We start from the raw sequence: 13,081 nt of genomic DNA, 5'->3' as shown, positions 1-13,081 counted from the left end.
GAACACATTATCCAAATTTACATGTTTGGGCACTGTATATACCGGTTAATAAGAAACAACACTGAACTCTAAAAAAACACCCGTGCGTCTACTTTTCCGCACAACGCTCGGAGAGCCAATCAGCGCAACTTACGGAGGCAGCTCAGCGAATGACGATGCCGAAATATATGTTTAGACCAAAAAACGCAGTATGAGTTGTTACATTAAACAATGCAAGCGTGACGTTCTGCATTACTTAATGTCACAACACAGACTGCGTTTTTTGGTCTAAACATATGTTTCGGCATTGTCATTCGCTCAGCTGCCTCCGTAAGTTGCGCTGATTGGCTATCCGAGCGTTGTGCGGAAAAGTAGACGCACGGGCTTTTTTTTAGAGTGTCTACTCCGTGCACCCTTAAGGCCGGTTCAGACATTTGCGTTTGAGTGCGTTTGACTGCGTTACGTCGACAACCGAAAGCGAGTCGCCGGCACATCTGTGCTTCGTATGAAGCGTGGAACACAATTGAAGGAATCATCTTGGCACGCGATATAAGCAGCAGAGATGTCCTGGTTTCTCGAAGAAGCAACGCAGTCAAACGCAGTCAAACGCAGTCAAACTCAACTGTCTGAACAAGACTTTAGGCTGAGACTAGAAGATCCGCATTCAGCACGAGCATTCTGCCCTTGCTAACACAGGTGCGAACGCACAGGCACGCGCAACCACAGCACTGCGGAAGCCAGCGAGCTCGCGTTGAAGGCGGAGCTTCTAGGAGGTTTCTGAGATCGCCTAAGTATGGCGACAACTCTGCTGACTCCAGGTATCCTAGAAATCCCTAAATCATGACGATACGTGGTCATTTTCCCATTAAAAAAAAAACAACAAAACAATGAAAGATTGCAACACACCGATTTCATCTTCGGCGATGCGATCTTCCGAAACCAGGACCACTGGCAGTCAATAGCAAGCAAAGGATCCTGGCGCCTCCGACCGATGGAAACCCGGAGTGATATCTCAAATGCGCGACTACGATTGAGCCCAGCGAACGCGCGCTCGAGCGCTCGAGAAGACGATTATTGCAGTATTATGTCCCCTGTCTGCGAAAAATTAACATTTTTTTTTTTCAATTACTCTTACTTGCTTCTATCATCTGCAAAAGCGTACAGATTTTGTAATAACAGCGTCTGCAATCTCAACGAATTGTCGCGTCTCCATTGGTCACATGTCGTCCTGGCTGCCGGAATGTGACCAATAAAAACACGACATTTCGCTGTGATTGCATACGCTGTTATTACAAAATATGTACGCTTTTGTAGATGATAGAAGCAAGTAAAGAGTAATTAAAAAAAACAAAAAACAAAACGTTAATTTTTTGCAGTCACGGAACGTAATAGTGCACTAATCGTCTCAAAAACAACTACGTTTTCTTTTCTTTTCTTTTTTTTTTCAACGGAAGTGATGTGTTTGGTCGTCAGTTCACGAGCGCTCGAGAGCTGACCGGTATCTGCAGTACCCCGGAGATCATTTCGATCTTTGATTGCGTTTTTAATAGAGAAATCGGCCGCGCAGCGTTATGATTTATGGCCTTCTAGGAGCCCGCAGAGTGAGTTATCGCCATATTTAGGCGATCTCAGAAACCTCCTCAGGGCACCTTTAAGGGTGAACGGAGTAGAGCGGCGCCAGGGCACACGTGGGTTCCAGAGTACGACCCCGGACGCTGGAACGAAAATAGCGTTTCGAGCGTGTGATCGACCAGGGCGCAGAAGGATCGATTTCCGCTCCCGCAGAATTTAATTCGGATCGGACGTTGTTATTGCCTTCCGTGACTAATTATTCAGTGTTCACGGTGTGGCCCTAGTTCACACGGCGTCTGTCCAACCAAAACAAACCAGGCGTGGGCAGCACGAGATCATCAGAGATCCGCAGCAGGAACAGCTGTGGCTTCCGTTTCTTTACGACCCGAAGAGCTCGTAGATTCCATCCGCCCCTGAGCTGACAGTGCGGTGAGAGCTACGAGCTCGCTAAACCAATAAAATGCTTTCCTTTCATCACCCGACACCGCTCTCCGCGCTTGAGTCATACGTGGCTGTTACTTCATGACCCTATCGACCCGCTCAATTTTGCGGGAAAATGTTCCGCTAAATTTAGCCGAAAATTTTCCCGACAAATTTAGCGGAAAATTTCCCCGCCGAGTTTAGCAGAAATTTTCCCACTAGATTCAGCGGGTCGGTAGGGTCATGACGTCACAGCCACGTGTGACATCACGCGTTATGTGACACGTGACACTACCGAGCAGACCACGCACACACGCTTGCACGGCTTTGGAACGAGCGCTGGTTTGTATGAGAAGGCTTTGCAAACGGGGCCCGATAACGCTATCGCGTTTCACTCTTAAAAGCCAAGCTTAATTAAACGTCCTCCAAGTTTTTTGTTTGTTTCTTCAGTAAATTGTATTGCTTCCTCAGAAGACTGGTTTTGTCGATCATGCGTCTTCCGCTGAAAACTGAGCGTTCCAAAAGTTCTTGCACCGATACGACGCGCAGCACTTTTCACAGGGTTCCGACTTGGAATTCTTAACGTTCTTGAGTAGCCCGACGATTTGATGCACAATGGCGAGATCGCTACTGAAGCGAAATTTGCGCGGGACATTAAAGGGCACCCTCGAAGCGTACAACCCGCGACGATATATAGAACGAATTTCACGAGAACGGCGACATCGCCTTAAAATAAGACCTATCCCGTAATTCCCGGCACTGAAAGCTCGAGATATCCTTTTGCATTAACGACGTTAACAGACGACATCGATTACCGCCAAGACATCCGAGCGTGCCTCGCGCACATATAGCCTTACGCGAGTGCTCCAGAGCGACATCAGTGCGATCGAATTAACCTTAATCTCATCAGAGTGCCCATTTTCGAGGGATTTCTGCGTCTCGCGGTGTGATATTTAAAAGTTCCCGGCGTCTCAAAAATGTCGTCCCGGGAACTTCGGGGCGCAGTGCGCGCGACTCTACGGCGTTTTACTCGATCGTCTTCGTACCTTCTCTACGGAGAATATTCGATAAAAAAAAAATTATTAAGAAACTGCGGTTTAATTTTATTAAAAAAACAAAAGAAACGTGAATGGAACCGCAGGATGTGGTGATTCCCGCGGGCATCAACGCGGAAGAACGAATCATGAGGCAATAAGTGGAAGCACAGTCAAAAATATACAGCTGAAACATGGAATATTTATAAATACGCGCGTAATTTTATGCACGAACCAAGTCTAATCATGGTCTTTTTTTTTTCTATTATCTCGTTTCCTTAACCGACAATCCTGAAAGAAAGAAAAAAAGTCGAGTGTTGGACGTTTTAAATTGTTCTTAGACCCGTGTCTATTTTAAAGGCCCTAGTTTAGTTTTCGGGAGGGGTCACCACGGCTTCGCCCCGCGTCACTTTTGTTCTATCGTTTGAAATCCCGGAGCAAGCCAAAGGTTCCCTCCGGTTTTGCCCAAAGAAAGGCCTTCCGATTCAATTCACGCCAGTGTCTCTGTGCAAAAAGAGTGGTGCGTGCGCAGCAGAAGCAGCAGCAGCAGCGGCAGCCTGTCCCGTCGATTCTTCCTAATGACCGAGAACATTTCTCTCGACCTCTCTCTTCCTCGGCTTTTTTCTGAGCACAGACCCCTCGCACTTTTCTCTATCTCGCTCGCACCCTTACTTTTTCTTTTTCCTCAGCTTTTCTCTTTGTTTTCGTCTGTCTCGCGGTGCACTTCTGCTCTTGGCGTTTGTCTGCCGGCTCGGTGCGCCCCCCCCCCCCCCCCCCCCCCCTTTGGCCGCGTGTGTGCGTGTGTACACGGCGGCTGCGTATGGCTGCATGTTTGCTGGCGCGAGCGAAATCGCCGGAATCCCTCATCAAGGATTGGAACGGTCATCAACGTTCGGACTTGGAAAGAAAACGGCGGAGGAGAGAAAGAGGGAAGATACCAGAGAAACGAAAGAGCAAACTGTGGCTTGCCTTTTCTGTCCGAAACGTATTCATGACTCCCGCGACCCCCCCTCCCCCCCCCCCCCCCCCCCCCCCCAAAAAAAAAAAAAAAAAAAGGATAAGGGGCGAGGCGAATATTCGGCGGAAGCAAAAGAAAGAAAGACAGGACCCCCAACTTTCCAGCGGTCGTCTTCGAGGTGCAATTTTATTTCGGATTCTCTAAGTGGCTTTGGCTCGATTCATGGGAATGACGTTTATTTCGAGCATATTGCCGAGTCCAGAGATTGCCTGTTCCTTCGCTCGATTTGGTGTCGCCTTTTAGAAACTCGTGCTTAAAAGTTTCGAGGAAGCGATAGCAACGAAGAAAGTAGTGAATAAAAATTTCTCCTTTCACGCTGGCTTTTCTTTTTTTTTATTTTTTTTTTGCGCGAGCGTTTTTGAAATGACGTGCTGCTTCTTTTGACAAATCTTTCCCCTAATTAATTTTGGTTTAAAAGAGGCTTACATGTTGCTTCGTTCATGCGCCTGACTGCTCTCACCACATTTCATGCGCGCACGAGCATTTCCTTTTATTGTCTAGTCACGACATCCATTTCGAGTCTCTGCATATGACTCGATTTCACTCATGGTTCCCACCCACAGGACTGAACCCTTTGAACGTATATCCACGATTCTGCCATTCTTTCTGGAAAGCAAATTTTGAGAGCACTTTTCGGAACACAACGAGGTCACCATTGGATTTGTGGCTTGTGCCCGTACCATTTCTATATCCCACCACACATTTGTTGCGCATTGTATCGCTCTCGCGCGTGCCTGAGCAATACTATCTTGCACATCTAAGCACGAGACCTTAGTTGTGCAAGACGTTATGTTTGCACGAACACGCTCACAACAAGAAAATGATCAGTTAAAGCCACGTGCTCAGGCTCCTGACCTCCACACCGTTGCACATAACTCTTGAAAAGAGGGAGTATTCACATGACGTCACATTTCAATGCGGTCCTACTTTAGCCGCCATCGCAGTGTGCTTGGTGTATACCCACGGAAACGTGCAGAGGCGCCTTTTTACCTGCCGTTCTTTGGAGTGTTATCATATGTGGTGTTGTTCTCGCAGCCCAGTTTCTTGCTTTCGTGTTTCTATGGTGGTGCGCATATGGCCGATAGTCACTGAGCATCTTCAAACGTCCATGTGCTCGATTGAGCGACCGTGCACAGCTGTCCAAAGACGGGTACCTTAGAGGTTCTCTGTAGTGGCAACGGTCCGGCGCGCCTGTTCAAGGTGCAGGCAGCAGTTGCAGCTCGGTGACGTATCAAAGGTATAGAGTAAATAGGAATCCAAGATTGCCTCGTGCACCATATGCTAGCCCTATACGCACCGGCAGCCGTTCCCATTTGTGACCATAAAAGCAGACAACATACGCTAAGTGTCAATTCCATTCACACGGCGTACGCTGTGCGTCCAATTAGACTTTTTAGCCGATCATAAAGGTTCAATTTGGGTACATGCGCCCCCCTATAAACGATACAAGCGGTATGTTTTGAAAAAAAAGAGTTGGTTTATGAAAACTAAGACGAAACTGATTCCTTAACATTATGCTCCAACGTCTATCGCGCGCATAATGCGAAATTTAGTTGTCGTCCTTTCGCTTCCATCGGAAATTCGGGAGTTATTAGCGTAAACGGTTAACCACGAGAATAATGTACGGCTATCTGCCAGAAAATGGTCGCTCGGGAACACAGAGTGCTTCGCGTCCAACACTGTTGCTCGCGCGCTTCGACAAAGCCGCTCGACACGACGACGACCCTCCAGCCATTCTTGTTTTTCTTCTTCCGCTTTGCCACGTACGATGTTCGGTACGAAAAAACAAACAAACAAACAAATTATTGACGCAGGTTATCCCCGTCATTTGCTTGTTCTTGAACCCACCACGGCGCAGCCAACCTTACAAAACACCTGCCGCGAATCGCGATTTTGATCACACCAATGGCGGACGAAAGGCGATTTCGCTTCCCGTGACGCATCGATTCAAGCAGAGTGAATAACCTTATAGATGTGAGGGGAGTCGTTTCAGCATCAATGTTACACTTGGTTCTCAGCAAGCGCAACGAGCGTTTAACAAAAAAAAAAAAAAAAAAAAAAAAAAAGAAAACATGGTTGGCGTTAGCATTGTGATTATCCTCCATCCCTCACAGACAGTAACACGGCCGCTGCCAACAACGTAAATGAGAATATTCGCAGTGTTCGTGCAAGCAGCTGACCAACTGGCAGTAATTCGCACGCGTCGGAACACTGCTGCGCACCTTTTAAATGAGGTCCTCATAAAAGCGATGATATGGCAAGTTGATTAATGTGGAGGCCGCGGCTACCCGGCAACAATTTATCTAATTAGCGCCAAATTACTCACAATCAAAAAGGTTAAGGTAAACTTCCTTCTAAACCAAATTCGTATGTTCCCTGCCAAAAGTAGACTAGAAAAAAACTTTCTTCTACAGCAAATTGGTTACAGTGCCGATTTCCACGAAAATCCGCACACGAAAATATTCAGAGTAATAATATAAAGAACAAGCAAACACGTCAATCTCTGCCTGTAGAGGGGTTAAATATAGCAGTCGTGCACGAATTACGAATCAAAAACGACTACAAAACTGCAAAAAAAAAAAAAAAATGTTACGAGAATTGTGGGGACGCGCTTTTGCAGTAAAGATGAGAGACAATGACTTTCTTTTGTTTTTGTGCTTTTAGTGGGTACCAGGAATTGTTGACTTCGGCTATAGAAACCCCGTCAATATATGATTCGTTCAAAAAACATTTTTTTCCCACTTAGGCAGGTTGTAATTACAGAACGTAAACAGCTGACACGCAGGGATGGGCGCATCAAAGCAATTCAAACACCGGAGCTCAGATTTCTCGGTGTTTTAGGCAGTAAAAGTGGGCAGATAGAATTGCACGGGATACCGATCCTCCCTGCCTTCGTTTATCGTTGGTTGTTTGGTCGAACGGCTATGCTTTGAAACTAAGTTTCACTGCACGCATTTAAAACAAGCACAAAAAAAAGTTGAAGGATCAACAAGTGATTTCCAATAACGAAACATGTCAGATCAAATTTCTATTTATCTGAGTGGTTCATATTTTTTTTTATCATATAACAGCATAATTTACGTAGAACAGCTATGTATGCTTTTTTTTTTAATGTTTTTTCTTGTGGCATACACTGCCCAGCTCAAATGTTATTGCCAGAAGTACGGAAGAAGTTAGGTCTCTTTGCGACAGGTAGATTGCCAGGTCTGAAAAACTTTTCTGTGAAACGTTGTCAGGGCTATTGGCGACGTGCGCGATCAAAAGCGTCGCTGTGATCGGCCTTCCACGATTGGCCAGATGCTGACTATGACGTCAGAAAAGGATTCATGACTGACGGAAATAAGAGGAATGGAAAAACTTCTATTTTGACGGTGTTGGCAGTGCTGATTTCAGAGCGCTATAATTTTAAGCTTCCACCATGCTCATCACAAGCACCATCAAACTTCTTGTTCGCAAGGTATTGACGTCACGAGAGGCGTCTCGTTCGCAACTCTCGTGCGAACGAGACGCCACATGAAGCCACGCGCTCGCGCAAGAAGCCGTCACAACGTTAGAATCCCGGGCAAACTACGATAGCCTTGACAATGTCGCACAGAAAAGTCGACGCCGGATGTAGTAGCATCGTGAATATGTTCCAGCGGTGATTTAAAGTTAAGCAATAGGCAGTCTTCGCAGAGAGTTACCGCGGGCTACCAAGAGCATGCTTCAGAGTTACAGCACGAGCTCACGGTAGCAACGCACGGCAAAGTTACGCTATAACTGCCCTCTTCGGCGCGAACCATACAACGTGTAACCATATTATTGGCAGAGAATCATCACCCAAGATTGATATATTTATTAAAAAAAAAGGCACAAACAAGAATGCTCAAAGATGAATGCCGTATGATCGGATCCTATGAGGACCGAGCGCTACGCTTGCTGTATCCGACATCCACTTTCTAAGTCAGAATGTCAGCATCGAGTACAAGGCAGCGCAAGTTCGATTAAGAACCTACGAAGCGACGGTGCACAACTGGTAGCGGAGCGATATCAGTACCTCGGGCTCGTACGTCAGACGATCAACAGTGATCACTCGATTGGCACTGAAATCTGCCTTCACGCCAAGTTGGACACGCCACCCGCGTGCAACTTAAGGAAACAATTAAGCCTACTAAAAAAAAAAAAAAATATATATATATATATCTGCATAAGGCATTTGTTTTTACATTAGTTCCTTATTCAGGATGTTTAAAATCTGAGCTCTTCCCCATTAGTTTCTTTTCTCAATTCACTCTGAGTCCTCTTTCTTTCTAAAAAAAAAAAAAAAAAAAAAAAAAGAAGTTGAAATTGCTGCTCACCGGTCTGACAAATGGAGGACTCTTCGTCGTAACGGTACTTGCAGTTGTACTGGTGGTTGCACTTGAGATTCACGTCGATGCACCAGCCGTCGTCGCAGCTGAACTCTGTCTCCGGGTCGCAGCTCTCTGAAATAAGCCAGAAGCGAAGACATCAATGAACTGAAGTCGAGTCGACGAAAGGCAGGCTTCTACGAAATCCAAGAGAAAAGTGTTCAAGTTAAGTTACTGAGTACCGGGGGAAATAATAACTGAGAACACGACAGTCAACTCTAAAAGGTGTCTAGTATAGAGTACTAATAACTCAAAAAGCAACTCGTCACGTTCATGATAAGAAACTAATTACCAAAGGACAAAATTCAAATCGCAGACCACCCTGCAATAATGAGGGAGAAAAGATGATGCCTATTGCGCCTTCCTCCTAAATTTCTACAAAAAACAAACAAAAAAAAAATTTCGGCTCAACGTTAACTTTGAAATACCAACACTAAATGAAGATGTTCTTTGACGTCTACCAAGTTAATTAAAAATATTTAAGAGTCAGTAACCTGTGTAGAGTATTAGAGTTACGTACAAGTCTAACGACGAAGGTCAATCCTCGGTGCTTACGCCGATATTCATTAACTGGAACCTAAATCTGATAAACATTCTGGCGAGCGCATAGAGCTGTTCGTAGCTTCCAGTATAGTGAGGAGTTCTAATAACCAAACATGCATTATATGTATAGAAAAAAAAAAAATCGCTTGTCAGGTGTCATGCAGTTTGCGCGTATCCTTCGATTTGGTTGATTTTTCAGCACTTGCCGATCAAACCGCTTTTTCTTTTCATTTGCAGTTACTTTTCCTTCGCGATACATATATTTATACGTGCTGTACTATACACTGAGTTCTAAAATAGAAGGATATTTTGTTTGTTTGTTTCGACAAAACATTTACCGATCTGGCAGCTCATGTAGAGGAGTAAGACATAGTTCAGTGCACCAAGTTCAACAAAACTAGCAAAATTTACAATAAGGAACGATAGAAAGCAATGAGGGTATAGCGATCCAAAAATATAATATATTTAATTACGTATGCGGCATACACGACAAAATTTGAATGATTATATTCACGATAAGATGAACCAGAACAGAAATGGCATATATGACCATATCAAGAATTGGGCAAGTAAGGTCATACTATAATACTATATATATGGCCACATATGGCCCATGTTCACCCAATTCTTCGTATGATTACATATGACGTTCCTGTACGGGTATTGTCCCTGAGGTAAACAAACCCAACGCAACATAAAGGGACAGCAACCACGTTATCCTCCTATTCAGACGAGATATCGGGATGCTTCGGTTCTAAATTATTAATCTGTTCAGTGCCGCATTAAACATTCAAAGGGAGGTGGGAGGAGGGAGGAGGGAGGGGGGAGCGAGCGGCCCGGGCGATCTTACTTGTCGTGTTTATTTTATTCCTCGCATCAAGGTGGAAGAGCGGAGGAAAAGCCAATGTCGTCGACGAAGTCAGGCATCTGGAGCACGCGAGGTACACGCACCGTCAAAGAGCCTCGGGGAGTGCGGCCCTCGCTCCGGAGCAACAAGCCGGCGGTGGTTTCTTTTGAGTCGTCAACTTCGTGCCTTTGAAATCGCAGGATTCGCAATACAGGGCCATCCGCGGGAAACCGTCTTTCAAGATCAAAGGTGATTGTAGAAAAAACGAAAAACAACAAGAACAGCACCACATATTTCTTTTTTTTATAGCTTGTGTCAGAAGAAAAGGGAAGAAAAAGAAAGAGAGAAGAAACAAAGAGAAATAAAGAGAAAGAGAGAAAGAAACTCCGTGTGGTAGCTCGTACAGGCAGCAACGAGCGATATCGAGCCATTCAGAAAAGCATGGCAATGTGAGTTTTCTTCGATAGTGCGCAGAAAGACCTCGGGACGGTCAGAAACGTTTTTGCCATCGAAAACTACGCGCTTCCTTTCGTTCAACGTCATTGTCACGTAGCTTGATAGTGGTTTATTCGGCATAAACTAGCTACTTGATCCGTGAAAAAAAACAACACCAACAACAATAACACAGCGTTAGCGGTTCATTTTTTTTTTTTTTTTATAATTTGATCAGTGCTAAACCTGCATTTTTACGTGTCAGTATTAATTCCTTATCTGCTTGGAAGTTAGCGTGGTGACGCGTTGCCCGATTTCTTCGTTATTAGTGTCTCGTGACGGCAGTGGCCCCCCCCCCCCCCCCCCCCTTCCCTCTTTCACTGCCTCATTGCACCCACTTGAGCCCTGCACCCGCAGCGGTCCCCCCCCCCCCCCCCCCCCCCCTTTTTTTTTTGTGACGCCACTGCGTGACGGTCCCCCTCTCTGTAATGCCATTTCGGCGCCTTTAGGGGTAAATATATATTCAGTAGATACACTTAAGCGCTGAAGATGTAGGGCAACGGGAATGATTTGAACTATTGTAAATCGGCCCCGGAGATGGCGCTTTATCCAATAGCAAGGGCGCCTCCGTTCGCGCCTGCGTACCAGAGTTCCTCGGGTCGCTCGGGCATCATTACCGCGGGAACACGGTGCTTCAGGCAATAAGCTAGCCAAAAAAAAAAAAAAAAAAAAAAAAAAAGAAGAGGTAGGACGGTGTGCGAGACAAACGCAAAGGAGCAATACGCTCCCTTTCCACTATCGGACCAGAGCGCCGCCCCCACCGCGCTGTCAGAAGCAAAACAGAACTAACGGACATTGTCGTGAAATTTACAGGCAGGGCTTTAATAATAACGCGGGAACGAAACAAGGAGTGTCCGACGAGCAGGCGTCTGCGGCCTAAATTAAACAGGAAAAAAAAAAAAAAAAATAACCCGAAAGAAAAAAACAAAAAACCTTAAAGGAAAATGAAGTAAAGATACAGGCAAGCGCAACAAAATGGCGGTGCTCCACAGACCCTAGCTGCTGCGATGCGAGCGATGCTCTAGAAGAGTGGTCCGCCATTTAACGGCCCAGGCTTCACCCAAATGTGCACTTTTTGTTTGCCTCTACTATTTTTTTTTTCCTTTTTGCTTCCCCCTCCCTTGTCCACCCGTTTTCCTTTTTTTTCGAGGGCGAGAAGAGAGGAGGTTGAATTCCCTCGTCCTCCCTTCTCTCGCGTTTCGCGGTTGCGATCGTGTTATTTTGCTAGGTTATCTTCCGTCTCCCCGCCAACCAATACAAGCAACGTTGTTGAAGTTGGCTTTCCTTCCTTTACCCGTTATAATATGCGTTTTTTTTTTCTTCTTTTCGCTCTCTTCGCGTTAGCCGCGAGGGGAGGAAAGGGAGGGCTTTAGGAGTTGCTCATAACGACGCCTGCCTTGCATTGCTCTCCGCGGCCGGAGTGGTGGCGCGTGTTTATGAGCGACTGCAGTGCGCGCGAGTACACGCGGCGTGCAAATGAGAGGTAATGTGACGGGACCAGGCGCGCCGCGGGCCTCGCGTGCCTGCCCCCGCTGTCGTTCCTGGCTGACGCTGGGCTGCTTGCTGTCTCTCTTTTTTTGTTTTTATTTTATAAGAGACCACCGCCGCGCGAAGGAAAGCGACGGATTTATGGCCGGCTCGAGAGTGCGCCGCATGTCGCACGAAGAGGTCGGTTGTCCACATAACCTCTCGATCGAGCCAGGTTTGTCGTTCAAGGCTGAACGCTGCGTCTAACGCGGTGCGCTAGGGACGCGAGCGGTTCGCGAGGCGTAATACCTAAACTGCAAGAGAGAGAGAGAGAAACAGATATATTTATGTGTTTTGATTATTTTGATAAACCGAAGGAGCACACAGAATGTGTCATGCGTAAGTTATGCGTGCGCTATGTTTTGTTATGCTTTACACTGAATAGCTTCGGGCGGTTGCAAATGCGTCGCACGCGCGGCGCACTCCTATGCTCTTCCGGTTTATCAGAATGTTCGAGAGAAGTTCAAATTTATTCATGACCCGTGACGTCGTGAGGTCGCGGGTCAGCTTTTGTTTGCGTTGAGGTGTCTGACGTCTTAGGAGAACGAATATCATTCCAGGGACAAACTCACCCCATCGTCAATTAATTAAAAAAAAATGTTGAATTAAAGTTTCGAGTAGAGAATTCTAAATGACACGTACTGAATAAAAAACTCTAATATACTCCCATTCAAATGTATCCCTGAGATACTAAAATACTACCAGAAATATATCATCTCTAGAGTACTTTGAACAGAGTGTCTAAGATAAGTACAAATCTTGAAGCTCAAGCAAGGCGTGTCGTGAACCATCGGGACGTGACACGTTGTGTCAGTGTCACGCCGCGTGTCCTCGTGTTTCGGTCTGCCTCCCAAAACAACTGGGTACGCCAAGGAAAAGCCGAATGGAGCCAAGAAAAAAAAAGATAAAAAAAAAAACACGCACAAGAAAAGAAAACCAAAGGGGAGTGTCGGAATATGATCAAGCCGCAGGCAGACGTTGTTCTTTGATATGCGCATCGATCACTGTCGGTTGGGACTGCCGTGCGCTCCGAAAACGAGATGCAGGATGACGTTCTGATGGGCCGATGTGTTCTCTCGCCGCCAGGTTGTGTGTACGCACTTGTACACACGCCTCTCGGGGGCGCGGGAAATGATTGCAGCGGCGTCGGCCTAAAGGAAACAATTTCTCGAGAACTCCTTGGAAAGACTTGGAAATGGATGAGGGCTCCGCGCTTTCGGCTTCAATTTACAACCGGGCGAACGAAGCGAAGGGGGCGCTT

At 46.1% G+C, this 13,081-nt stretch overlaps 1 protein-coding gene across 1 annotated transcript in view; it reads right to left on the bottom strand.

Moving 5' to 3' along the window:
• The window catches only part of LOC8042552 (neuropilin and tolloid-like protein 2), a 263,775-nt gene that overhangs the window by 20,958 nt on the left and 229,736 nt on the right, over positions 1 to 13,081 (bottom strand). The window contains exon 7 of the mRNA XM_029988983.3: positions 8,361 to 8,486. Coding sequence (XP_029844843.1) covers positions 8,361 to 8,486 — 126 coding nt within the window. The remainder of the gene's footprint in view (positions 1 to 8,360; positions 8,487 to 13,081) is intronic.

Source organism: Ixodes scapularis, unplaced genomic scaffold (assembly GCF_016920785.2).
Source record: "Ixodes scapularis isolate PalLabHiFi unplaced genomic scaffold, ASM1692078v2 PGA_scaffold9__187_contigs__length_104089568, whole genome shotgun sequence".
Taxonomy (NCBI): domain Eukaryota; kingdom Metazoa; phylum Arthropoda; class Arachnida; order Ixodida; family Ixodidae; genus Ixodes; species Ixodes scapularis.
This window is presented reverse-complemented; position numbering and strand designations above follow the sequence as displayed.